Below are 25,670 nucleotides of genomic sequence, written 5' to 3'. Positions count from 1 at the left end.
TTCTTGGGTATCAATCTCTCCTACTTTTTCTGTAGGTCTATAGGTTTCTTCTTTTTTTTTATTATCCACGCCTCCAATTCATCGATCCATCTTTTCACTTGGCCCCTGTCACTCTTTCTTCCTGATGGAGCACTTTCTTTTGCCTTCAAATCGATCTCCTTCCACTTAATATGGCTTTACATTACGCCCTCTCTCTCTCTCTCTCTCTCTCTCTCTCTCCCTCAAACCCCACCGTAATACGAACCTCATTTAAGAAGATTTGGTAAATCCAAGTTAGTGTAGTAGAAGGATGAGGAAAGTAGGCCATTAAAGAGAGTTGCGATTCACGATTTAAATGAGGGATCTCATTTACTAGCTGGCGATAAAGTTTCTTAGAGGTCGGGAACTCGTGAGTAGGCTACTGGATACTTCTTCTCTCTTCTGATCTGATCCTCAACTGATCGATTGGTTCGTTCGAACAATATCAACCACTTCGACCACCATTAAGCTTTAATATCTTTCTTCCATTTTTATGAAACCAAACCAAACTGCAAACCTTGCTTTTTGCAACCTCCTGTAATTGCCCGGAAATACGAGGTCTGTAAATTAAGTAATGAGACTGATTTTTTTAAAAAAAATTTATTCAAAAAGAATTACAATTCTATATTGTCACCTTCAAAATAACTTCCTTCTGAAGCCAAACAGCGCTGGAGACATCTCTTCCACACCTCATAGCAGTGCTCGAACTTCGATACTGGAATAGCCTTCATCTGGTCGTTTACAGCTGTTTGAATGTTTTCGACAGTTCCCAAAATGAGTTCCCTTGAGGTGATTTTTCAATTTTCGGGAAGAGAAAAAAGAGAAAGGCGAATAAGGAGGCTGAGGAGCCCTTAGGAATGTTTTTACTGGCCAAAAACTCGAGTTTATTGAAATTACTGTGTGACAAGGAGCATTATCGTGATGCAACAACCCACTTGTTCTTGATGTTTGGTCTCACATGAATGACCCTTCTTCGAAGTTTTTCAAAGAACCTCTCGGTAAAAGTGTTGATTGACCGTTTGACCTTGAGGTAGAAACTCTTTGTGAACGATTCCGTGGATATAAGTAAAAACAAATCAGCTTGCATTTGATCTTCGACTTCACCATCCTTGCTTTTTTGGGCCTTAGAGTTTTTGGCCAGTAAAAACATTCCTGTGGCTCCTCAGCCTCCTTATTCGCCTGACTTGAGTCCTTGTGACTTTTTTTTTCTTCCCGAAGTTGAAAAATCACCTCAAGGGAACTCATTTTGGGTCAGTCGAAAGCATGTAAACGGCTGTAAGCGACCAGCTGAAGGCTATTCCAGTATCGTTGTTCGAGCACTGCTATAAGGAATGGAAGAAACGTCTCCAGCGCTGTGTGGCTTCAGAAGGAAGTTATTTTGAAGGTGACAATATAGAATTGTAATTCTTTTTTAATAAAAAAAAATTAAAAAATCAGTCTCATTACTTAATTTACAGACCTCGTAATCAATAAAATGCATATGAAAGGGAAGCTCTGCCGGATGCACTTACCTGAAATGTTACTTAAAAAAAAAAAAATCTAAAAATATCGGAGCCTTCATTATCAAAACGTGAATTCCCACTAACCACCACACATTCATCCGGAACTGTATAGTGCCGTAAACTACGTTTCCAAAACAGAAATTACGGAAGTTCTCTATTGTAGAAATTAGAGAAAGTAACTTTAAATCAGGACCAAAAAAAAAGTTTAATATTCTATGAGATACACTTTAACTGCAACATAGAAAAACAGTCAACTACAAAACTCTCAATCAATACAAAAAAAAAAAGCAAGAACACTTTTTCAAGATGTATACGTGAAAATATACTATCTGTCAATCTGTACATGATTATATGTTGGTAGAACGTGTCCAGAACAATCTGGCCCACGCCTATGTGAGCAACAAGTGTAGTATATACAATAAATTGTGTTGATAGCTTAAACTTATATGACGTCAATAGACTATAATATCAAAATGTATCAAACGATACTTTATCATCTATCGCTAGATTATATAACATTGAAAGAAATATTATTATTATAACTGTATTTAAAGGAAATAGCTGGAAAAACTGGGGTTACATGTCGCGTACGTCATGATATGTGAGATAACCCAGCTCTAATTGGTTTATTTATTGTTCTATATATAAATATCCGCCCACTAGTCTGGCACGAAGGTCTACTATGGAAACTCAAACGCATCCTTCCTAGCACTTATTACCTCATACTCAGCTCTTACCTCTCTGACAGATTCTTTCAAGTTCTTCAAGGCACTACTCACTCTTCCATCTATCCTGTCCTTGCTGGTGTGCCACAGGGAAGTGTCTTAGCTCCTCTACTTTACACAATATACACTGCCGACTTACCTTCTAACCTTAATACCTCTATTTATACCTTTACTGATGACACTGCCATTCTCTCCACACACTCTGACCCTAGCCTCGCAGTACGCTCACTACAGTCCCACCTTCACTCAATAGAACCTTGGTTAGAAAACTGGCGTATAAAAATTAACCCAACTAAGTCTAAATACATAGTCTTCACACTCAAACGTCAAACTCCGCCACCTGTCTTCTTACATCATACACCTATCCCACCAGCCGACCATGTGCGGTACCTTGGAATGTACCTAGACAAGAGACTTACCTGGAATCCGAGACTTAAACGTACCGAACTAAACAAACGGTACAAACTTCTAGCCAGACTACTCGACAAACGCTCAAAACTCTCACTACAGAACAAACGACGACTCTATACAGCTCTTCTCTATACCAATATGACTCGAACTTTACGGATCAAACATCAATAGACTGCAAACACTCCAATCCAAAATACTCCACCGCTCCATTCTATGTTAGCAACCACACAATCCATACAGATCTCCAAATTCCACTCATCTCCGAACTTGCCAAAATTCGATATAACAATTTGCATCAAAAACTCTCATTTCATTCCAACCCTTTAACTGCAAACTTGTCTTCAACTAAGCTACCCTCCAATCCTCAAAGATGGCTGAGGCGACGTTGGCCCCTTGACTAACTGGGCCATCACTGGATGACCGTCATTCACGTCTGCCACGCTATTTATATACATTCATCACATTTACTTATTGTACCCTGTAGGTACAAGTGTAAATTTCATTAAAAGGATATTAAAATAAATATATATATATATATATATATATATATATATATAATGGGAATAATTTTCACTTCATTTATTAGGTTTTATTATAAATTCTTGGATAATAATATTTCATTATTAATTTTATTCGCTTTAAATATAAAACTTATTAGGCAATAATCTTATTGTTTGGGTTCGTGTATAGCTCTGCTGGTCCGTGTATCCAGAACAATCGTGAGAACACCTTTCGCTTTTTTGTTCATGACTTCATACATCACGATAAACTTTAACAGAACGTTGCACTTTGAATTTTGTACCTTTTTTAGTTTATTTTCTAGAATACTACTATGTTTTCTTATTCGCTTTCTTCTTGGTACTTTAGCGGAGTTTGTATTCTCTGTTTTCTTTCTTGGTTTGCTGCCTCTAAGAATAGAAGTAGTAAAAAGAGAAGAAAAAAAAAAATTCTAATCGAACCGGTCATAAGTACTTAGTATGTAAAATGTTTGTATGTCAATGAAACTATACAAAATAAATAAATACATAATTTTCGGTTAATTAAATTAATTAAAAATAATTATTACCTAAAAAATAAGGTATTAAAATTAAATTCCCTTTCAATGAATCATACGGGGTCAATAAATATTTTTTAAGGAGTGAGTCACCGGACCTTGATTGAATCTAATATTCCAATTTAATTCGATGTTTTGATGGGCTCAGCAAGGTGTGAACAACTTAAATTACTTATCAGAAAGTTTTTCCATCGTTCCTTGACTCTGGACTGTAAATTGGTTTATCAAAATATTCATGCTTCTAGTAAACGTAAGAAAACTGCTCAATTTGGGCAATAGAATTCATTTATTTATTAATAATAATGCTTTATATTCAAGTATATTTGTATTACCTACTAAAATATTTGAGCCGTTCAATGTACATCTTGATTGATTCCATAAAACAAACAAAAATGGAGAAATGCGATGAAATACATGAATATTGTTTTTCAAAAACCCCTGTTTATAATAGAAATTCAAATAAATTTACCGCTATCATTCAGCGCCCTGCTACATGAATTTGAGTTGAATTATTGCAACGATTTACATTACTTGGAATTAATCAAAATGGCTTCTGAAATAAATTATTTATTATTCAATAGCCAACAAAATGTTACGTTTTAATGGTTTTAACCTTTATTATTTCGGAAATTTACCTTTTAAATATAATAAGCTATGACTGAACTAATCGATTTGTGCAGCGAACGTCTCATCTGTAAATCACTTAACTTAATTAGGCGCCGTGGACAGGGGCGACTAGCAAACAATACTTAACTATAAAGTACTCATATTAACCATTAAATAAAATCTAAGGCCTTAGACCAGGGGAATCGAACCCACTAAACCAACAATTCATATATTAGGTTTGTGGGCCTCAAAATAGAATGTATTTCTTGCGAAAAATATACCCATAAGTTGGAATCTTTTACAATACTTCCGTTAGCTTAAAATATATTTTGAAAATGTGGTTAGATTTAGATTAGATTTAGACGGGCGGGACGGGACCTGTACCCCACGGCACCGCAGCCACAAGAGGCTTATTGTGCCTTCCCTCTAAATCTAGTAGGTGAAATCTCCTCTTCTAAGAAGGTTGAGGTCTTTCCCTACCAGTTCCTTCTGCACTATAATCTCCTTTGGTCTCAAAGTCTCAAAGATGTCGTAGCGCAGTCTCTCGATTGTAACGCAATCGAATAACAGGTGAGAGGCCGTTTCCTCCTCTTCCTGGCACAATCTGCACAAAGGTTCCGAGCTAATAAGCCCTAATTTATGCAGGTGCTTTCTGAACGTGCCCTGTGAGTAGGCCCGTAATCAGAGTGATCTGATTCCTGCCCAAGCCCAAAGTCTCTTTGGTTCTATGTTTGCACAGCAAGGGCATAACACTCTTGCTGTGTTTGACCCCAGGAAACATCACCCAGTTCTTTTCGTGTTCTCTCCAGATTCAATCTCTGAGAGCCTCACGAACTGCACCCGTGGTGATCCCCAGGACAGGCTCCGGGCCAATGAAAGGAGTGTTAACTCCATTCCTGGCCAGTAGATCAGCTGTCTCATTCCCCTTAATCCCCACATGACCCGGCACCCATTCTAACCGAACTTTATTGTGCCGAGCCAGTAGTTCTGTGGTTGAAAAATGTGGTTGATGGAGACCAAATCAGAAGGCCGCAGACCAAGTTTTGGGCTATTTGGATTACATCGGTCGATTGGCACAAAAGCGAGATCAAAATAGGTCTTCTATCCGAAAATTTGGCAAATAACAGAGAAGAGTACATCCGCAGGTTAAAGGCCTAAGTTATCTAAAGCTCGACTCTGAAAGGCTGAAAGAGCGAAGACAAAGAAGAAGAAGTTAGCGCTAGATAATAACTTTCGTCCTAGCCACGCTTGTTCGTTGTATCTCTGACCGAATTTAAACTTTCAGAAGTTATCAGAAGTGAATTGATCAGTTACGTCAGCTAAGTTTCCGTTTCACATTACATTTGCTGATTCTGATTCCAACAAAAATACGCGTGCCAAAATGGATAAAAATCAACGATCTTAAAAAATATATCATGATTCAGCGTAGATTTAATGACGCTCATGTATGAAGATTTATGCTGCTACATTTATACTATTGTTGTATAATGGAAGAAGATTACCGTGTGGCTGTTGCCGCTTCCTCTGCAGCGGATATATTATCCATTATAAGATAGTATTGGTCGCTTACACTTGATTGAAGTACGCTCTGCTTGTGGAGAGAAGATGGGTCCAGTTTCAATCACACCAGTTCCCACTTCATGCACAAAAGGACTTATCTCTTTGCGAACAAGAAGGGAGAGTACTTGCTTGTATGAAGCCCTTTCTGTGTCGGGAGGACCTATAATCCCTTTATTGGGTGAATACTTGCTTCACTTCCTTCTTCTTCATGTACCGCACATTTCACTTCCCTATTATATTATCTTGTTCCACCACTTTCATAGTGTTCTTTTCTTTTTTGTTCTTATTGAATTTCTTCTTAGCCACTATTTCTTGCTTGCTAATCATTTATGTTCGCCTTAGAAAGTTTGTTAAGGCGAACAGAAATGATTGGTAAGCTAAAAACTTTATATTCTAATTTGTCTATTACCGTCTTTTTTTACTTGAAATTTTCCTAACGAAATTCTGTGTTTTTTTTCTATTTATTAATTTATTTATTTATAGCAAGGGTTTGGTTACATATTTCAATACACAAAAAAATTATAAAAATTATCATTTCGTTAACAAATCAATTTACACAAAATAAAATCGCTCTTGGCTCTTGAAAAATAATGAAGAAATAATAACAAAAACTGAAAATACACCTTAACAAGATGTAATATAAATAATAATAGGAACTGTAACTAGGTTTAATTGTTTTACTGACATGCCAAATGTTATATTTGGCAAAATTTTGAATTATTTAGAAATCAATAATTATTATATTCTATTGTTTTTTTTAAATTATTTTAACTGTGCGTTTCTTTATTCTGAAGATGCATAGATTTTAAAGATGTACGCCTAGAAAAAAAGGTTTTCTTGTGCAACAGCCGATGGCATAACCTTTTTCTTTTATGAATTAAATATGTAGGCGCGCAAAGACGCCTACACCCAGAAGCAGAAGACGCGAGAGTTTTAGAGAGGGTTAATCTCTAGTGCCCTTAGTGCGTAAGCCCCACCACCTCGACAAGGTTGGACGGACAACAAGTGGGGTCAAGGCCCGGAAAGGCCAAGGCCATAAAGAGGGAAAACAAAATGGCACCGAGATAACCCTGCAGATAAAGGCTGGAGAAAAACTGATGCTGAAGAGAATATGTAATGTAAAGGATACAGGAAGGCGGTTGTTGCTCCTTCTTCTTGCCGATGAACGAGATGCACTATAGCCTGGAAAGAATAGAAATGAAGACACAGCGAAGGTTTTAAGATGCGAGGCTACAGAATTTTGGCGGAAACCAAAAATGCGGGAAAGAGCTTGGCGGGAAGGTTAAAAGAGCCGCCAAGAAGAAAAGCTGTGTATGGCTGAACAAAATATAATCTAATTATCCAATCTGAGATCTGCTCTGTCTATGTTAATCTCGCCAGAGTCGTTAGACAGCCCAAGGTTTGAAATGTTAAAATTTAGTTAAATGGCGTTGCCACCCCCCACCACCCAAAATAGCCTGTTTCAACTTGTACCGTCAGCTTATCATTTAGATATTTGCTCTACTGTTGTTGGCGTCCATTTGCATTCGTTAAGAAATGTTCTTGCGACACTTAGCTTCCCTAATCTTTCAGTGGGAATGAAATAAATTAGTGGTATTTTGTTGGACAGAGGAATATACTTTAAGAAATAGGGGACATGTAGATGTGCGTGCGTGCGTGTGTGAAAGAGAGAAAGAGATAGAGAAAGTGGGATTGATAAAGAGGAGCAAACATAAAACACTTTCTCAAACCACAGTTAAGCCAAACGCCGCGGTAAACGAACGTTTAAAGGCAAGGCCCTCTAAGCTAATATATATTATGGTACTGGGTTCAATTCCCGGTCTAATCCTAGGCTTTTATTTAATGATTAATATGGGAAATTCTTCCTTAATTTTTATTTTATGATGGTAATACTTTTAACTAAGAACATACTTATATATGTACTTTTATCCAATTACATTTTATTAAATTTTATTCATGTAAATTTTGTTTATTAATAACTCCAACGATTTGTTTAAATAAATAATAATAATATAAAAATAAATAAAAGTAAATTATTAGAAAATGTTAGTAAAATGTAGAAATAAGTAAATAAATATAATTATGGAATAAAATTATTTAATCTATTTTGTGTTGTTTTATATGTATTTAAGGAAAATAATGCTATTATTATTGTTACTTGCTAGGCGCCACGGTAGCCGAGCGGTTAGAGGCGAGACCTGTAAAGCTAATACGCATTGTGGTACTGGGTTCGATTCCCGGTCTTAGGCCTTGGATTTTATTTAATGGTTAATAAAAGAAGTTTACAGTAAAGTATGTTTGCTAGTCGCCTCCGTCCACGACACCTAATTTGGTAGTTGGACGTAAAGCCCCCGCCTGAAAAAATAGGCAATTACTTTACTTTTATTATTATTATGAGAAATTCATTCTATCCGCCTCCATACACGACACCTAATTACTTAGTTAAAAGTAAAACCCGACTAGGTAATGTGAAAAACTAGGCATTACTTTACTTTTACTTGCTTTACCATCGTCAAGCAGTGTTGTTATGTCCAAATCGCTAGACTTTGCAACCCCGCTATTGGTCACTACGCTGTTGATACTCGTTAATGTTCAGAGAATCATCGTTTTCTTTGATTGAAGTGGGGAGTTCTGGAAAAGCTGTGACGACACACTCCAGGACGTCAAACATAATCTCTTTAGTGTTCACACCATATTTGTAACCTAATTTTTTATTTCGTAAATGCAGTTTCATGCTCTTGTTATGGTTGTTAACCCAGTTGCATGCGCTTGTGGTTTAGGAGTAAATAATTAGAATAATATGCCCATAAATTAACTCAAAACCATGTTTACCGTCCACGCTGGCCACAAATTTCCATTTGAGATCATTCATTTGTTACCTATTTTGTTTTTTTTTTTGCCACCAATTTGAAATTTAAATTCATTGTAATTCTTATTTAGAAATTGTTAGTGGGTAGGCAAACGTATTCATAATTTTTGTTTTTTGTTTTTGTTTATTTCTTTGGTTTTGTTTTAAGAATAATTTAAAACAAGATTTTACTTCTATCTCTGATTATAGTGGAGCCACACGGCCATTACTGTTTCAGCTGCAAGTGATCACGATCTGTCAGTCTCTCTCTCCGCCGGATCACTTTCACAAATACACTCACCACAGAATTACTTCTATCTCCACATGTAAATAAACTCCATCTGAAATACCCACAATCTTGTCGTATTTTAAAATAACTTGCACGAGCACTTCAAAGTTTTGAATTAGTTGTGAAATAATGGGGGCAAAGAACTGCTTCACTGGGACCAAGATTGTGTCTTATTGAAATTAGGGGCATATTGCCATTTTAAAATTTCTAATAGTAATGTGCTAATTTTCTTATTGATAAACCCAATATAAATTCTTTTAAAATTTGTCTTATGTTATGGTGAAAAGAATGATGTAAATGACTGCACAAAAGATTTTTTGTGCGTTTGTTTGTGCTGCAATCGACGCTTTAGCCTTATAAGTAACAATGATAACAGAGTAACAAATGAAGCAAACGAGTGGAGAAGTTACCCAGTGGTAACATTCCAAAACAGACTATTAGTCACTCTCTTCACTTGAGAGGAGATCACGAGGTTACTGTCTCTTAAAGAGTCTTGTCCGAAAGAAAGATATTGAGCTAGAGGATTTATATGAGATTGCAGGCTGAAATGAAGTTTTCTGTATCGTGTTTTCAGCGACTTGTGCAGCAAAAGGAATGTTAAGGTCAGTGTGTATAGTCCAGGTTGGGAGACATAAAATGGAGCATTTACAATAGTTCGAAGTGTTTTAGATTGAAGAGATTGACTCCTTTCGGAGATTGGAGCGTTTGGTTGAACCCCCATAGCTCTATTCCATACGCCCAGATGGGTTCAAAAAAGATTAAATTAGAATAATTCTTGTATTATATTAATAACAATTTAAAATTAAGATGATTTATATATTAAACTTTAGTGTGATAGAATGATGAACCGATGATTAATGGCGAGCGATGATTGGTTGTTAAAGCAAGAAAGGTGAATGTGATGATAAATAGATCTGTTGTTGATTTGGTGAAGATTCAACAATGTTGGTTGACGATTTTCATAAAGATAAATCATTGCTACGCGTTATCCATTTGCTACAACCCAAAAACAGTGAAGGAGCATTACTACGTGGATTTAACTGGGACATCCACTACTTCCTTTTGTGGACTATCTGGAAAAGAAGTAGACGTCAATGAAGTATAGAACTTTGTAAGTTTGAATGAGTGTGTTTTTGTTGAATTAAGTTTTGTCTGTAAGTTCATCTGAATTCGAAGCAGTTAAGCATAATACAATATTAAATGATATTAAGAAGTGGTTGGTGGTTGCAATATTAAGAGAATTGGATTGTTGGACCCAAAGACACTAGAAGAAGTGCCTAAATCCTGGTAACTGGTTTATATCCCTTATGAGGTCACCAAAATTAACTTAAATGGAAAAACGAATTTTCCTTTTTTAATAACCATTTACCTAATTTGTTTTCACTAATTATATTTCCTTTTTCAGGTAAGTGAGGTGTTGCATTGAGATTTTCTTTATGAATGTAAGTAAATATTTTAAGCACATTTTCTATTAATTAAGTTGTTCTATAATTAATCTACGACAACTTACTAAGTTCACAATTATGTAATTTAGTTCATAGACCAAATGCGGAAGAATAGGCTCATTATTACAAACCACGTTAATTTTCCATGAACTTCAACATTTAATTAATTTTTGTCGCGACCGCAAAAATACTGAAACTAATACAAAATTGAGATGCAAATTCGCAGCATCAGCACACTGAGTGTGCGAATGGTTCTGCGGGGAGTCTGCAGTCTAACGGACTGGCGGAGCTTGTGTTGAATAGGCTTGGAGAGATTAAGGTGTCCACTATGCCCATTGTACCACTGCCATCCGTCTACCCTCGTTCATCTTCATTTTAAAGAGAGAATGGAAATATATAGGTGTTTTTCCACCTCCTTCTTCTTTCTTCTATGGTAATGTTTCTTCCAGTTTGATTGGTGGTCTGCCCTGGCCATTGTAACTAGAAGCTTTTCTAAGTTCCTTAGTGGAGATTTTCTAATTCTCTGCTGTGTCCTTTTTGCATTCTTTTGAGAAATATTCTATTCCCTCGCACCGTACTTCATCCTTTGACAAATCCTTCTTAATTCGCGCTCCCTCTTTCTGGAACTCCTTACCTTCATCTGTCCGCCATGCTCCTACCCATTCCATCTTCAAATCCCTTCTGTTCAGTTATTTCCTTTCTACTCAACTCCCTCCGAAATAATAATTATTTCCTTAATTTTAATTCTTATTTTTGTAAATACTTGCCTATTTTTTTGCATATGAATATCTGAAATACAGACTAAAACCAATAGGGCATCCAAAAACTGTACATATTTTTATTCTAAAGGGACAATAGTCTCAGGATAATAGATTTATTTTCATTCATTCATTCCTATCAAAGCGGGTAAAGATCGATATGAAACATCTTTTTCCTAAGATTTTTGCCATAAATCGATGTTTTCCACAAGTTTTCGATTGCGTACATGAACACTATTACCTTATGCACACTTATTGATATCAAGTAATTTAAAATTACATTACTACGGTAAATTTTACACAAATCCATCTGTTTAACCGAAAATCTGGTTAGGTTGGTAGTACTAGATAGTAATCTTTGATTTATCCGCCATAGCTCGCATGTTATTGTATTCCCTTGACAGGTTTCATCCATTAATCAAGATGGCGTTGAGATTTCGACTTACCTTTTGTTACCGTCTCTACAGCACACCTGCCAGACTCAGTCAGACTTCTGAATATTCTAATTTTGATGTCTTTTTTGTTTCTCTCTAATTTAAAAAATAGCTGAAATATTTCAGTTTGAAAGTGTCAGATAATTATAATTATATTTTTAACATTGTTTTTAATTTTTTGACCGTCGAAAAAATATTATACGCGTTACATTCTTCAAAATTCACAATCTTAAGAACAGAATCATTTTACCTATTTGTTCCACAAATAACTAACTAATTTTTAGGATAGAATCAATTTTTATTAAATTATTAGGTATATCAAGTTAAAACAGTTTAAGAATCGTAATTATGGCGTTTCAGTAGCGAGCGATTCTAGTTTCAAAAGAGGTTTTAACGCCGCCATTTTTTCCCCCCAAATAAATTATAAATTTTATTAAGCAGTCAATGTGTACGAGTTCGAGTATGTGCAGAAATTCATTACGAGCAGTCCCATTCATGAATTCAGCCGAAGTAATTAACTTCCTGCAATGAATATTAACATGAAAACACGATGTTTTCTTAACATACCGTCTTGGCTTTAACCAAACATAATTTTTGGTGTCTTATTTAGACGCATTTTATGTTATAAGTTATACAAGAGCTGTTATATGGTGGTGTAAAATTGTAATCAGAGAATTGACAAACATAAATTTAAATACGTAACCGTTTTCTATAAATTTTCATTTCCGTTCTGCTAAATAGTGGTAAAATTTACTGGTTTTGTTGGTGTAAGATTTAAAGTGAAACGAATTCTCATATCTTGTCTGTACGTTAGCGACATCACCTTCATCTTCGGAGAGCGACTTGTCCTCCAGTGTTTTTAAATGGTAGAATTCTTCCTGCTGTGGATAAAGTTCGCTACTTGGGACTCTATTTGGACAAAAGACTCACTTGGAATGTACATACTAAACTTAAGAGACAGGAACAAAACCGACGTTACAAAACTGCTCTCACGATTACTTGACAAACGTTCCCATCTTACTCTAGACAATAATGTGCTCATCTACAACACTATACTGAAACCTTTATGTACTTACGGAATAGAAGTGTGGGGCTCTACCAATCGCTCTAATTATAACCGACTACAAAACACTTCAATCCAAAATTCTTCGCAGACTCACTAATGCTCCATTTTAAGTTTCGAACCAGACCATCCACAAAGACCTCAATGTTCCTTTTGTTCGCGGCCTCATCACATCTTGGTACAAGAAATTTCATAACTCTTTCTCTCTCTCCCCACTGCAATCCGTTAATCCAAGAACTTTCTTCCCACTCCATTCCTGGGAATCCCAACAGAAGACTGAGACGCCGTTGGCCAAGAGATCTACCGATGGAGTAAAATTGATGTATAATTTTTCCTTTGTAAATATGTAAATATCCCTCTCTGTTCTCGTTCAGTTACTATTCTCACTCAGCTCTATTACCTTGCTAATTACTCGCATCTCGCTCATCTCAAGTTCTTCACCATTCCCCTATCACGTTCACAAGCTATCGCCGGCATATTTCTCATTGCTCACAGCTTGGCAATATCCCCGGAGGGTTGTCAGTGGACAACTGCTCCACTCTTGTACTGATTTCTTTCCTTCATCATATCTACTAGATGCTAATTTTGCAGTTGTAAATTTTTCAATAAATAATTAAAAAAAATAAAAAAACGTTAGCCACAGCTCCTTAAATTGTGAAAATGCTGCTAATCCAAAATTAAAATGTTTAAATAGGAATTTATAAAATAAATAATTTCGTCAGTTGGTTTGTTCTAAAATGAAGTTTACTCTCAATGCTAAATTTAAACTAATTTATAATTATTGAGATCTTATTTTTGATTTGAATTTTGACTGGAAGTGACCATTTAGAGGACCCCTGCGCTCATTTTTATTTTATTTTTTTTTAAATTATCTTTGAGCGGGAATTAAATATTTCTAATCAAAGGAAACTAAAACTTATTATTTTGATTTTGTTCTTCCATGGAATCCGAGCATAATTGAGACAAAAAAAAGAATGGATTTTTCTTCTTCTTTTTTTTCGGAAACAATGATTTTCTTTTTTTGTAACGGATGTTCCACAACTAGTTCCTCTTTAGCCGAATGCACACTATAAACACCATGAATAGAATCTTCTCCATTCTTCATTCTTTTCACTTTATCGCCTAATTTCGCTATGTAAAAGTCGTTGGCCCCACGATTTCTTTGCTTCCTAACCACTTCATGACACTTAGAGAGAGAGTGCCAGCGCTGGCTGGTTTCCATCTACTACCGGATGTGTGGCGCTGAGCTAGCTCGGTGACGCAACTTTTATATATATATATATACGAGGGTCGTTTGAAAAGTCCGTGCAAAAATAAAAACTACTTAATTTTTGGGGGTAAACCTTTTTTATTTTTCAACATAGTCTCCTTTTAGGCTTATACACTTCGTCCAACGCTGCTCTAGTTTGTTGATCCCTTCCGAATAATAGGATTTGTCCTGAAAAATAGCCATTCGTTTCTGCAATGACCTCTTCGTTTGAATAAGATCTTTTTCCCGCCAGCCATTTCTTCATATTGGGGAACAAATAGTAGTCCGAGGGAGCCAAGTCTGGAGAATAGGGGGGATGAGAAACGAATTGGAACCCTATTTCCATTAATTTTGCTACCACAACTGCTGAGGTGTGAGCTGGTGCGTTGTCGTAATGGAAAAGGACTTTTTTGTGGGCCAATCGTGGGCGTTTTTCTTGCAGCTCGGTTTTCAAACGGTCCAATAACGATGAATAATATGCACCTGTAATAGTTTTACCCTTTTCCAGATAGTCGATGAGGATTATTCCTTGCGAATCCCAAAAGACAGTCGCCATAATCTTTCCGGCCGAAGGAACGGTCTTCGCCTTTTTTGGCTCAGATTCCCTCTTGGTAATCCATTGTTTAGATTGTTCTTTGGTCTCAGGAGTGTAGTGATGTATCCATGTTTCATCCACAGTGACGAAACGACGCTTAAAGTCCTGCGGATTCTTCTGGAACAGCAGCAAACCGTCCTTGGAACACTTCACACGATTTCGTTTTTGGTCAAGCGTGAGCAATCGCGGCACCCATCTTGCGGATAGCTTTGTCATGTCCAAATGTTGATGCAAAATATTATGTACCCGTTCATTCGAGATGCCCACAGCACTAGCAATCTCACGCACCTTCACTCTTCTGTCATCCATCACCATATCATGGATTTTATCAATGATTTCTGGAGTAGTAACCTCAACAGGGCGTCCAGAACGTTCAGCGTCACTTGTGCCCATATGGCCACTCCGAAAATTTTGAAACCACTTATAAACTGTTCTTATCGAAGGTGCAGAGTCACCATAATGTTTATCAAGCTTCTCTTTAGTCTCCTCAGGCGTTTTGCCTTTCATAAAGTAGTGTTTAATCAACACACGAATTTCTTTTTCGTCCATTTTTTGAAAATCACTCGACTTCCTCGATTCAAACGAATGCCAAACACAAAGAAATAGACCGATCTGGCTGAAACTTGGTGTGTGTTCTTCCAAGAGATGCTACTAACTAAACATAACCTCGATTCGCGCCAGTAGTGCTATCTCTCTGACTTTGCACGGACTTTTCAAACGACCCTCGTATATATATTCTGTTCCTAGACTTAACAGTAAGACAAAAAAACAATTTTTATATCCCAAACCAGTAGAGACTGGCCCATTTATGTTTCTAAAAAATATTTAGGGACAGAAAAAAGTTTGATGTAAAACTATTCATTGTTTTTGATGACTGAAATCATAGTTTCAATAGGATGAAAAAATAACTGCCAGTTTCAGTCATGATAAACTTTTTATTATGCCGCGAGCTTTCGACCTAGGGACTACGTCATCTTCAGGGCTAATTTACAATGTAATATTTTACAACATTACCAGGTTTGGTGTGTCTTCTGTTTTGTCTGTTCATGGTCCTAGTCCCTAGGTCGGAATCTCGGCATAATAAAAAATTTATCATTTCTGAAACTGACAGTTATTTTTTCATCCTATTTGTTGTAAAAGTTGACCTCAAATTTCAGTCAAATCATAATATTGATATTTAAACCAAAGACACAAAGGAACATTTTCTGACTAAATAATTTGTGGCCCGTGTTTTAAAACAAATGAAGCATTAAAAAAATATTGGTAAATGACTAAAACGCTATTTGTCAATATTTTGCAGAATATAACTCTCACCATCGAATTTATATTTATATATAAAAAACATTTTAAGTAGCCTTTATAACATTCTGTAGGCTTTTATAAAACTTTTTATATTCAATATAAGTATAAAAAAGAAAAAGGACACAAAAAACTCAATTATAAGACAGATGTCCTTACACTTTTTGTTTTTTTTTGTTACTAAACTTTTTCTTTGGTAGTAGGGCTAAGGGCAAAAAAATAAATAACAACAAACTTTTTAAAAATTTAATAACTGTCACAAAGTATTTTGCTCGACTGAACTAAACTTTTTGATACGTACTAACAACATTGGCTGAGAGAGATAAAAAAAAAAAGACAAGAAAAGAAAGGATATTACCCAGATGTTGGCGAGCGGGGTGGTTACTTTGTCACTGTGGAACACTTGAAACGTTAGAAAAGTTTATAGGCAGGTATTCGATAGTAGTGTTGTGCGATAGTTAACTCTTACTATCTCTGCTTTGAGTGGTTTTTGCATTTTTACTCATAGTGCTGGTTTTTATCTGTTCAAAAAACACTAAATAAGTTCACAAAGAAAACTCTTGAAAAGTTAATATTTTTTTTTTAGAGAGAAACTCCTGTTAAAATCTGCTGAGATAGGGAAAGTGGTTTTCGGAAAATGTGTGGGTGAATTGACGATGTATGCACTCAATGGTTTCCATACTTTTTGAATTGTCCTTCTAGTCTCAACAAAATTTGCGCACCTTGCTTATAGTTAAATTCTTCAATATTATATGCAGGTGACCAGAGTTATATGCTCCACCCACTTTTTTTTTAAACGGCGGGAAATTTCGAAAAAATAAAAAACACGTATTTAATCATTTTTAGTCTAGTTTATTTTCAGTGATTGACATTTTTTTAAACCCCTGTGTCTCGAGATACAGCATCCAACTTTTGTTTTTCAAATGGAACGTTATATTTAGTTTTGCATATTTTTATAGTATTTGAGCTCCTAAAAACAACAAAAAAAATTTTTTGAAATCGGTTAGGTTTTTCAAAAGTTATGGTAATTTAAAATATGGAAAATAAATTTCAGTTTACTGTCAAAATTACGTTATTTTTTTTTAAAGAATCTGTTCAAACTGGGCACAACCAACGGATAGGCAAGCCAAAACTCTGGACTCCCACGCTTTGCTTGTAGCAGCACTTATGGTGGCGAAGTCAAGATCTAGGCAGGCTCGAGTTATTCGACGTTTCAGATCATCGACTAAAGCCACGGGATTGTTTACTGTACACTTTATTTTTTAGGTATCCCCACAAAAAATAGTCCATTTGGGTTAAGTCCGGAGATCGAGGTGGCTATTGGATGGGACAGTGAGTCCCTAAGCACTTTTCATGGAAATTTCTATCCAGGTAACCTCGAACCACTCTCGCCGGGCACCCATCTTGTTGAAAATACTTATCTAGCCGACTTTGTAGATGAACACCTTCAATCAGAACTGGCGAAATGTCTCTGAAAAAAAGTTGGATAGCTTGCACCAGTTAAGTTCTTTCTGTAGAAGTACGGTCCGATTAGTTGATTTCGTAAAACTCCATACCAAACGTTTGTAGAAAAACCAACCTGAACGTCAAATAACTCTAGCCTGCCTAGATCTTGACTTCGCCACTATAAGTGCTGCTACAAGCAAAGCGTGGGAGTCCAGAGTTTTGATTTGCCTATCCGTTAATTGTGCCCAGTTTGAACAGATTCTTTAAAAAAAATTACTTAATTTGGACAATAAACTGAAATTTGTTTTTCATATTTTAAATTACCATAACTTTTGAAAAACCTAATCGATTTCAAAAAAAAATTCTTTGTTGTTTTTAGGAGCTCAAATACTACAAAAATATGCAACAAAAAATATAACGTTCCATTTGAATAACAAAAGTTGGATGCTGTATCTCGAGATACAAGGGTTTTAAAAAATGGGACAATCACTGAAAATAAACTAGACTAAAAATGATTTATTTTTTCGAAATTTCCCGCCGTTTAAAAAAAAAGTGGGTGGAGCATATAACTCTGGTCACTCTGTATAAATTGAAAAATATTAAAAGTTAAGCACATAGAGAACTTGATTAGTGAAGTAAAGTAATGACTACTATTTCAGACGTCCTTTAACGTCTAACTACCAATTAGGTGTCGTAGACGGAGGCGATTAGCCAATATACTTTACTACAAAGTTCACATATCAAACATTAAATAAAATCCAAGGCCTAAAGACCGAGAATCGAACCCAACACCACAATACACATTAGCTTTGCAGGTCTCACCTCTAACCGCTCGGCTATCGTGGCGCCTAACATCAGTACTATTGAAAAATCTAATACCAATATAATTTTCCAGTCCACTAGATAGGTTAGATCACAATTAATACCGCCTCAGCTCTGTTTTCTCGTGGAAAGCGAACAAAATTGGGGCCTTTACAAATGCAGTTCATACTTTCCCTTGACTACTTTGCAAAAACGGAAGAAACGCTATCTTTAAGTTTTTCCAATTAGATTTCACCGTTATTACATTTCCATAGATTGGATTCCTAGTTTTTGACAGTTTTTTTCTTTTTTTTTTGCTTTGTTTCCGGTTCAAGAGACTAAGTTCAATGAATTTTCAAGAAAGCAAATCTAATCGATTTTCTCTATTCTTAAAGTTCATCACTTCGATTTCTTTTTCTTCTTCACTTCTTTGACTCCTTACCGTGGAAGTATTGCAATAGCGTCCTACTTTAGAAATGTGAAGTTATTATAAATAGTTTTTGTGTCTCTAGGTGCGCGATATACTTCCGATATACTATTCACTATATACGACTTCCTTTTTCGCACGTTCTTGATGCTTAAGTTGTAGCGGGAATCCCTTCAATTGAATTGCAAAAGTATGACTTAAAAACAGTAGCGTTTTGTTTTGTTTTTTCAATTTTCTCAAATGACGGTTCCATCCAGTTCTGCCATCATTCTTCATTCATTAGAGTACCTTGTAATTAGTATCCAAAATATTGCAATATTACTGAGGTAAAGGTTACTGTTTAGTAGAACGATACCTAACGATAGGCACCCTCCTAACCTAACCTCTAACGATACCTTGTGCTACTTTATAATTTATGACGTTTTTGAGGGCAAATTTTGATTAACTAGTAGGATGTACTCGTATATACTTACTTACACTATGCAAAGAGGTGTTCATTGAACACAATAATTTATTAACTATTTTAGGGCCAGAAAGTACGACAGACTTGCATTTACCTTTTATTAATTTTTTGTCGTTTAATTATTAACATTTTTTTTCTATTTGTTTATTTATTTTGCAACTGTAATAGAAGCAACAAGCAAAAGAGATGAGGGTAAGGAAATGGCGCAAATACACGTGCACGCATATATATGCACTTACATACACGTGTGCGCACATGCATGTGCGCCAAGAGGCGTGAGTGTAGTGTACGACGACCATCCAGTGATGGAAGCCGTTAGTTCGCCACGTTGGCTAGCTTACACAGCAACCATCCTAGGAGGTCGGCTTTCTGTGTTGAGATGGCCACCGCCGCTTTAGTTTGCGATATGGATTTGAAGGAAGTGTTGTAGAAGACATGTTGCGGATCAGAGGGTTGTAATGATTGTGTAGATTTGAGTTGAGTCCTTTGAGTATCGAGATTGGGCTATTTCCAGAAACGAGAGAAATATTTAGATTAGATTGTAATATGTGATTGGAGGCGTAGAAGGGAGCGTTAACTATTGTTCTAAGAATTTTTGATTGTAAGGTCTGAAGTCGGTTGATGTTCTATTTTTTGGCACTTTCGTAGAGCTGTATTCCGTACGTCCATATTGTGGCAAGTAGGACGGTATATAGTGTTCGTTTGTTCGTCAGTGTCAGTTTTGATCTTTTGTCGAGTAGCAATTTTTTTGTCAAATAAATAAATGAAAATAAGATTAGAGGAACAAGATTGAACCGGGATACAGCCCTATTTTCGCCCCAACTTTCGTAATATTTGGTACAAAACTGTTTTGATTGATTTTATAGAAGAGGCTTATTGGCTGCAGTCGTGATCTGGTTTTACTATTAGTTCCTTTCAGGCTAGCATTGACGCTCTTCATTTTCTTTTATAGACTTGAAGTTGGTTACAAGATTGCACTTTAGACATTGCACATATTGTTGCAGTAAATAAGTTTACCAACTTATTGTCAATAATTAATTTTTAGATTCACCATCATTTATCTTTGTGATCGTAAATAGATTACATCAAATTTCATTTCAGCGCATGGTTTATTATTCTGCGTGGATTTTTTTAAATTGTTTGTAGAGCATTTCAGCGGTTGCTCAAATTTCCTTCTTCAAGTGATCTTCCGGTCCAGCGATAGAACAGGGCAGCTAACAGTTAAACTTGGAATTTTGGCTAGCTGCACTATTTCAAGCGATATACACTAGCTACCTAGTTACCTAGCACAGAATCATAGCCACTTAAACAGGAAGTAAAATTAGCTAAATTAGCTTGCGATTAATTAACAAGCTATGCTTGAATATTAAGCATGGAATACTGGAATTAGGGTTTATGAAAATTAAACGTCAGTATCAGTAAAAGTTACTAAATTGTCTGTTTTCCACAGATTATAATTGATTGAACGAGAGAAAACACAATAATAATTCTCTCCACTGTTCTCCATAATTTTATTTGTCGGCCTAATATACTCGAAGTTGGTACCAAGTTTTTTAACATTTTTGACAGTTGTGAAAGCTAAGTTTTTTTTTTGTTTTTTTTTATTCTTTTAGTCAATATTTATTCTTGTAGAATAAAGTTTTGTTATCTCATTATTCCTGCCAGTTGTTTATTCTCTTTAAGGAGCTCTGCCCTTACTTCTTCTTTACATTTTTACAAATTTTCTTCTCTCTAAAAAATTTTTCATTTATATGAGCACTGTTTTATTTGGTACAATTGTTTTTCTGGCCGGATAATGGGTGGTAATTCTTCATTGTAATTGGCCAGCTACCGTTTCTAATATGCGCACAATATTGTGATATTTTCCACAGTGAAAAATTTAAACTATAATGACAACAAAATTAAGGCATTCTCGTTGAATAAACTGATGTTGGTTTGTTAGTATGGTGGACAGACACAAATGAGTGGGCTTCAACGGTAACATAAGTGTTCACTCTAGTTAGGTTTGTCAGGTACCAATTCTTGAGTAGACGTTCAAAAATATATATATATTTGTTACTACACATACAATTTGTATAATTGCAATACCATCCTCTAGTTTCGTGTTTAACATAAGTTGCACGTAATTAAAAATAAAGTTGTTTGGCTAACAATTAATTGAAGCCCTACGCTTCCGGCCATATTACTTACCATTACGAAGTAACAAATGACTTCCTTCAAAAATTCTATGGTGAAGACCCACACGGCTTTTTCGTACTTCTAATTCTCAAAGTTCTAACTCATTAATATCCCTCTAACTCGGAATATTTAAATCATATAACACTTACCAACACTATAGACTGGTAACCATTTATTATACTTAAATATCTTATCACAGAGATGCTTATCACAAAACAGCTGATACGAGAAGTGATCTAAAATGAATTTATTCAAGAAAAATGATGAAAGAAAACAAAAATTACAAGAAAAACCTCAGATTTTTGAGAAAATCTTTAAAAGAAAACACAAAGTAAAGTGTTTCCGGTAGAGGAATTCATTTTAAACATAATTTTTAGCAAAACTTTTAACAGCTCTTTGAACAGTACATAAATGTTAGGATTGTGCATTACAACGAACAAATGGCATCTTAAAGAGAATCTATCCTCTAGTTTTCCTGAAAGTATGAATCATTAATCGAATTTTCGGAAGAAAATTTTGTGAATAAAAGCTATAGATTTGCACATTCGATAGTTGTACTTTGAAGAATTTAAAATGAATCATTTTAGGAGCCGTTTTGAAACTCACACGTACAATAAAAAAGACAAATTTGAAAATAAAAACACTTTCCCATACTCAGGGGAACTCAAAAAACGGGTTTTTCCGGTGAAACTTAGTTTGTAAGATTACAGTGAAATAAGAGGAAGTAATATTTGAACAAATTATAAGTAATTTCTTTCAGAAAAACGGAAGTCATGTTTAATCCATAGATAAGGAAGTTCAACCAACAGTAAAAGTTGTGTTCGTGAAACAGTAAAAACTAGAATGAGTTAGTAATGCTGCTTGCAATGCACTCAGAGTTCTTTTAGTAGTCATTTTTCACCAGATTTTACCAAGTTTAACTTTGTGGAGATGAATAACAAATAGTTACAGAGTGGAAGAGAAAATTTCTGGCTCTTTTGTATCTTATTGCATATTTGTGTAAAAAATACTGACCTTATTTGTATTGGTATACAAAAGTAACAGAATGGCCACCATTTTGATTAGTTTTGACAATACAATAGACATTTCTAGAAACATCCATCTTCGACAATTCTCCAGTGAATTGTACGTTTCCCTTTTGTCTGATTAGTTTTGCCCTTCAATCTGTAGGCTGAACCAGACCTGTGGTCTTCACTGGTATTAAGTACGGCCCCTTGCAAATACAATCAGGTTTCTCCTGTATAACAAAGGCAAACGTAAATCCCCCATGGGTCTTGGAGAGTAGTTGAATTTTCATAAGAGGAAGTCCTGTTTACTGTGTTTGGGGGTCTATTCATCTCTGGATTAATCCATTTTTATTGACTGTTCCGGTTATTTGACTTTCAGGACCCAATTTTAAATGTACTCGTATTTTAGTTTTAATCCAACTTTTCTTGTTTTTCTTTTTTTTTTGTTTGAATTTGGCCGCGAAAAATTGATGATTGAATTTAGATTTGGGAAGATATTTCAGGGCCGGCTTGTGCATCAGCCCTTTGATTGTTTTAGCCACTAATTCATTTTCACATTCGATTATTGTAAAAACCTAAAACTTCTATCCAATCTTCTTTACAGCCTACACTTCATTGTCCAAACTAATCGATTTTCTCTGTCCCCCCATAGTATCAATCGATAATGCTACGACATTTCCCGTATTTCTAGTTTATATTTTATCCGCAATATGTATATTTTAAGACGAACCCTCGTGTTTTCTGAAGGAAAACAACTTTTTTTATGTTTCCGTGTATCTTTTCTCACATTCTATTAAATTATTTCGTTACTTTGGACGCTTGACATTCTCACGCAAAGCTACCGGAAATCCTTTTAGTTACCACCTTGTTTTCAAAATTAAACTAAATCTCAGCACACTCACGAAGAAGCTAACAGAAAAATTCAGATAGTCATGTAAACTAACATATCTACATTTTTTGAAATTACTCACATTGTACCTGGTTTTCTGTATTATTGTTATTTTTTTCCTTTGGTACTTTTAGTTTTCTTATTCTTTTAAAGTTGTGTTGCTTTATTATGCAAATTTCCCAAAGTGTAGTTTGAGCACGCAACAAAGCCGTAAGTTTCAGTTTGTCTGGAGCCATTATCTCCTTGGTTACCTGGTCTTCAAAATTTACAACACACAGTCACGATTCTCTTAAATTGTTTTATGTAAGCTTTTTTTATTTTATAACGTTGCTTTTGTTTTGATATTATCTTTGTTTTTATTGTTCTTAATATCTATAATTTGAAAGTAATGTTTTCGTAAAATTCTAGCATAATTACTTGAGTGTTTATTAGCCTTAAAAGTGTTAATTAGGCTAAAATTGTTTACTTAAAACTTTGCATCTTAAATATCCATCCTTACCTAGTTGATTGCCCCAAAAATGTAAATTATTAATAATTGATGAACTGTTCTTATAATTGAAAGAAATGCAATGCTTTCTGTATCTGAAATTGTGTTCTCAACGGAAGAATACATGAAAAGGAAATGCTAAAAGTTTTCACTCATTCTCAAAGAAAATTGAAAATAATTGAAAAATTTGAAACTTCTACAAACATTGCATGAGAAGTTGGTTTCAATCAATCAGAAATCCATTTTACTGCTGTAGAGAATTTCCGAATTTTAAAATAAAGAACCCTAACGATTTTCTTTTAACCGTTGATATCATTTAATTTGACCCAGCAGATCCAAATTAGGGTTCTTCGGTGGGAACGAGGTGTGAGATGAAAAGGGTAAAAAAATTGTTTATCGTGTTCAGGAGTCATCCAAATTTGCATTTCTGGTCAAAAGTCAAAATTAAACACGTAAACGATTGCAATACTTCTCCCAGGTAGGAGAAATCAGTTAGAGTTGCGTGACTTGTTTGGATGACCCCCCCCCCCCAGTTTCAGCTACGCTCTGGAAAACCGTGATTTCGATTTTTCTTTGAAGTTTTCCAATAATATGTATAAAACATTTTTCCTGAAAATTATTTTGAAGGATTTACGGCGGTTTTTTTATGCCGAGAAAAGTTGATCTTTTTTCTGGCCCTTCTCGATTATATTTTCATAAAAATATATTTTTTTTTTCTTACAATGAACCAATGAAATAGTGTAATTTAGTAACTGTAAAGAAGATTTGTAAATTCGTAAGTAAGAACATTATTTGCAAGTGTTTCTTTCTAGTGACCTTGTTGCAATGACCCTCTTAGGTCATTCTGATTGAATTAAATTCAATACAAGCAAGAGCATTTTACTGCGGCATTCTATTGAGTTAGGGGAGACCAGATCATATTATCTCCACAATATTTCAATTACGTTTTGCTTGTGTTGTTAGCTATAGATGAGGTTATTGTAGATGAGAACAACTACAAAAAAGGAGATTTATGTAGCTATTAATTTATAGGCACGAGCGGAGACTTAAATTTGATTAGGTAGACTGAAGGGCTTAATAGAATAAAGCTCGTAATGTTACTAAGTAAGAGTTTAGTGGCTAGACATCAACACTAATTCAGGGAACGAGCGTAAATTACAATAACTGACTAGGGTAAACTAAATATAAACTATTTCTAAAAGAATTGGCCTAAACTGGATGACGAGTAGAGTAACGCCGAGAAGAGAGTGTAAGAATGAATCCTCAGTGAGTGCATGCAATGCCTGAATGCGATTTGAGGGTCCCAAGCGGTGGTCTGGCGTCCTTATACACTCTGATGGCTTGGGCAGCTTCTACTGTTCTGGATCTACCTGGCCATAACCATTCTAAAAGAATTGGGCCAACTGGATGACGAATAGAGTAATATAGTGAATAGTGTGTAAAAATGAATCCTCAGGGAATGAATGCAATTGATAGTCCCGAGCGGTGGTCCTGGCACCCTTATACGTATACTCTGATGGCTCGGGCAGCTTCTATTGTTCTGGATCTACCTGGCCATAGCCCTTCTAATAGAATTGGGCCAACTGGATGATAAGTAGAGAGAGTAACTTCGTAAAGGGAGTTTAAAGAATGATTCCTCAGTGAGTGAATGTAATGCTTGAATGCGTCTGAACGTAAATTCGAGAAATCGACGAAAAGGGTTAGAAATAGACGGTGTATCTGTTTGTGAAAAAATACTTCAAAGAAATCAGGGGACCACAAAACTTATGATTCACGATCGGAACTAGCAGCAGGAGGAAATGATAATGATAACGTAGACATGAAACATGATTGATAAAACTGCATTAAACAATGAACTGCATAAACCAATAGCATCAGTTGGAACTATTTACTAGAGCATCGATTAGAAGCTACCAACCAATATAATTGTACTGTATCCAGTAACCACTAATTGTATTGTTCATTAAAACAGAACGTCGTGCTGACATCCATTGTGGAAACATCCGGTTTTGGACTATTAGAAGAAACAATTTTACTTAAATCGTGGCTGATTTAATTGGTGACAATTCGTGAGTCACTGCTAACTATATAAACAACAATTTCTTTCCACTTTTTT

At 35.3% G+C, this 25,670-nt stretch overlaps 1 protein-coding gene and 1 long non-coding RNA gene across 13 annotated transcripts in view; one reads left to right on the top strand and one right to left on the bottom strand.

The window, feature by feature from the left end:
- The window catches only part of Tpst (tyrosylprotein sulfotransferase), a 332,855-nt gene that overhangs the window by 181,477 nt on the left and 125,708 nt on the right, over window positions 1-25,670 (top strand). The window contains exon 2 of one of the 12 annotated variants that reach the window (XM_074128983.1): window positions 10,419-10,455. The exons of 10 other annotated variants lie outside the window; for them this stretch is intronic. In XM_074128983.1, the coding sequence (XP_073985084.1) occupies window positions 10,450-10,455 (6 nt within the window). In that variant the 5' untranslated portion in view covers window positions 10,419-10,449. Of the gene's footprint in view, window positions 1-10,418; window positions 10,456-25,670 lie in introns of those variants that run through there. One more of the 12 variants, XM_074128987.1, reaches the window with a different exon arrangement.
- Window positions 16,187-23,565, bottom strand: LOC141454743 (uncharacterized). The gene is made up of 3 exons (XR_012458927.1): window positions 23,150-23,565; window positions 22,186-22,408; window positions 16,187-16,377 (listed from the first exon to the last, which is right to left on the bottom strand). It is a non-coding gene; the product is annotated as an uncharacterized lncRNA (long non-coding RNA).

The sequence above is a fragment of the Rhodnius prolixus genome, unplaced genomic scaffold (assembly GCF_049639745.1).
Source record: "Rhodnius prolixus isolate KJV_2025 unplaced genomic scaffold, Rpr scaffold_9, whole genome shotgun sequence".
Lineage (NCBI taxonomy): Eukaryota > Metazoa > Arthropoda > Insecta > Hemiptera > Reduviidae > Rhodnius > Rhodnius prolixus.
The sequence above is the reverse complement of the archived record's forward strand: the minus strand, read 5'-3'. Positions and strand labels throughout refer to the sequence as shown.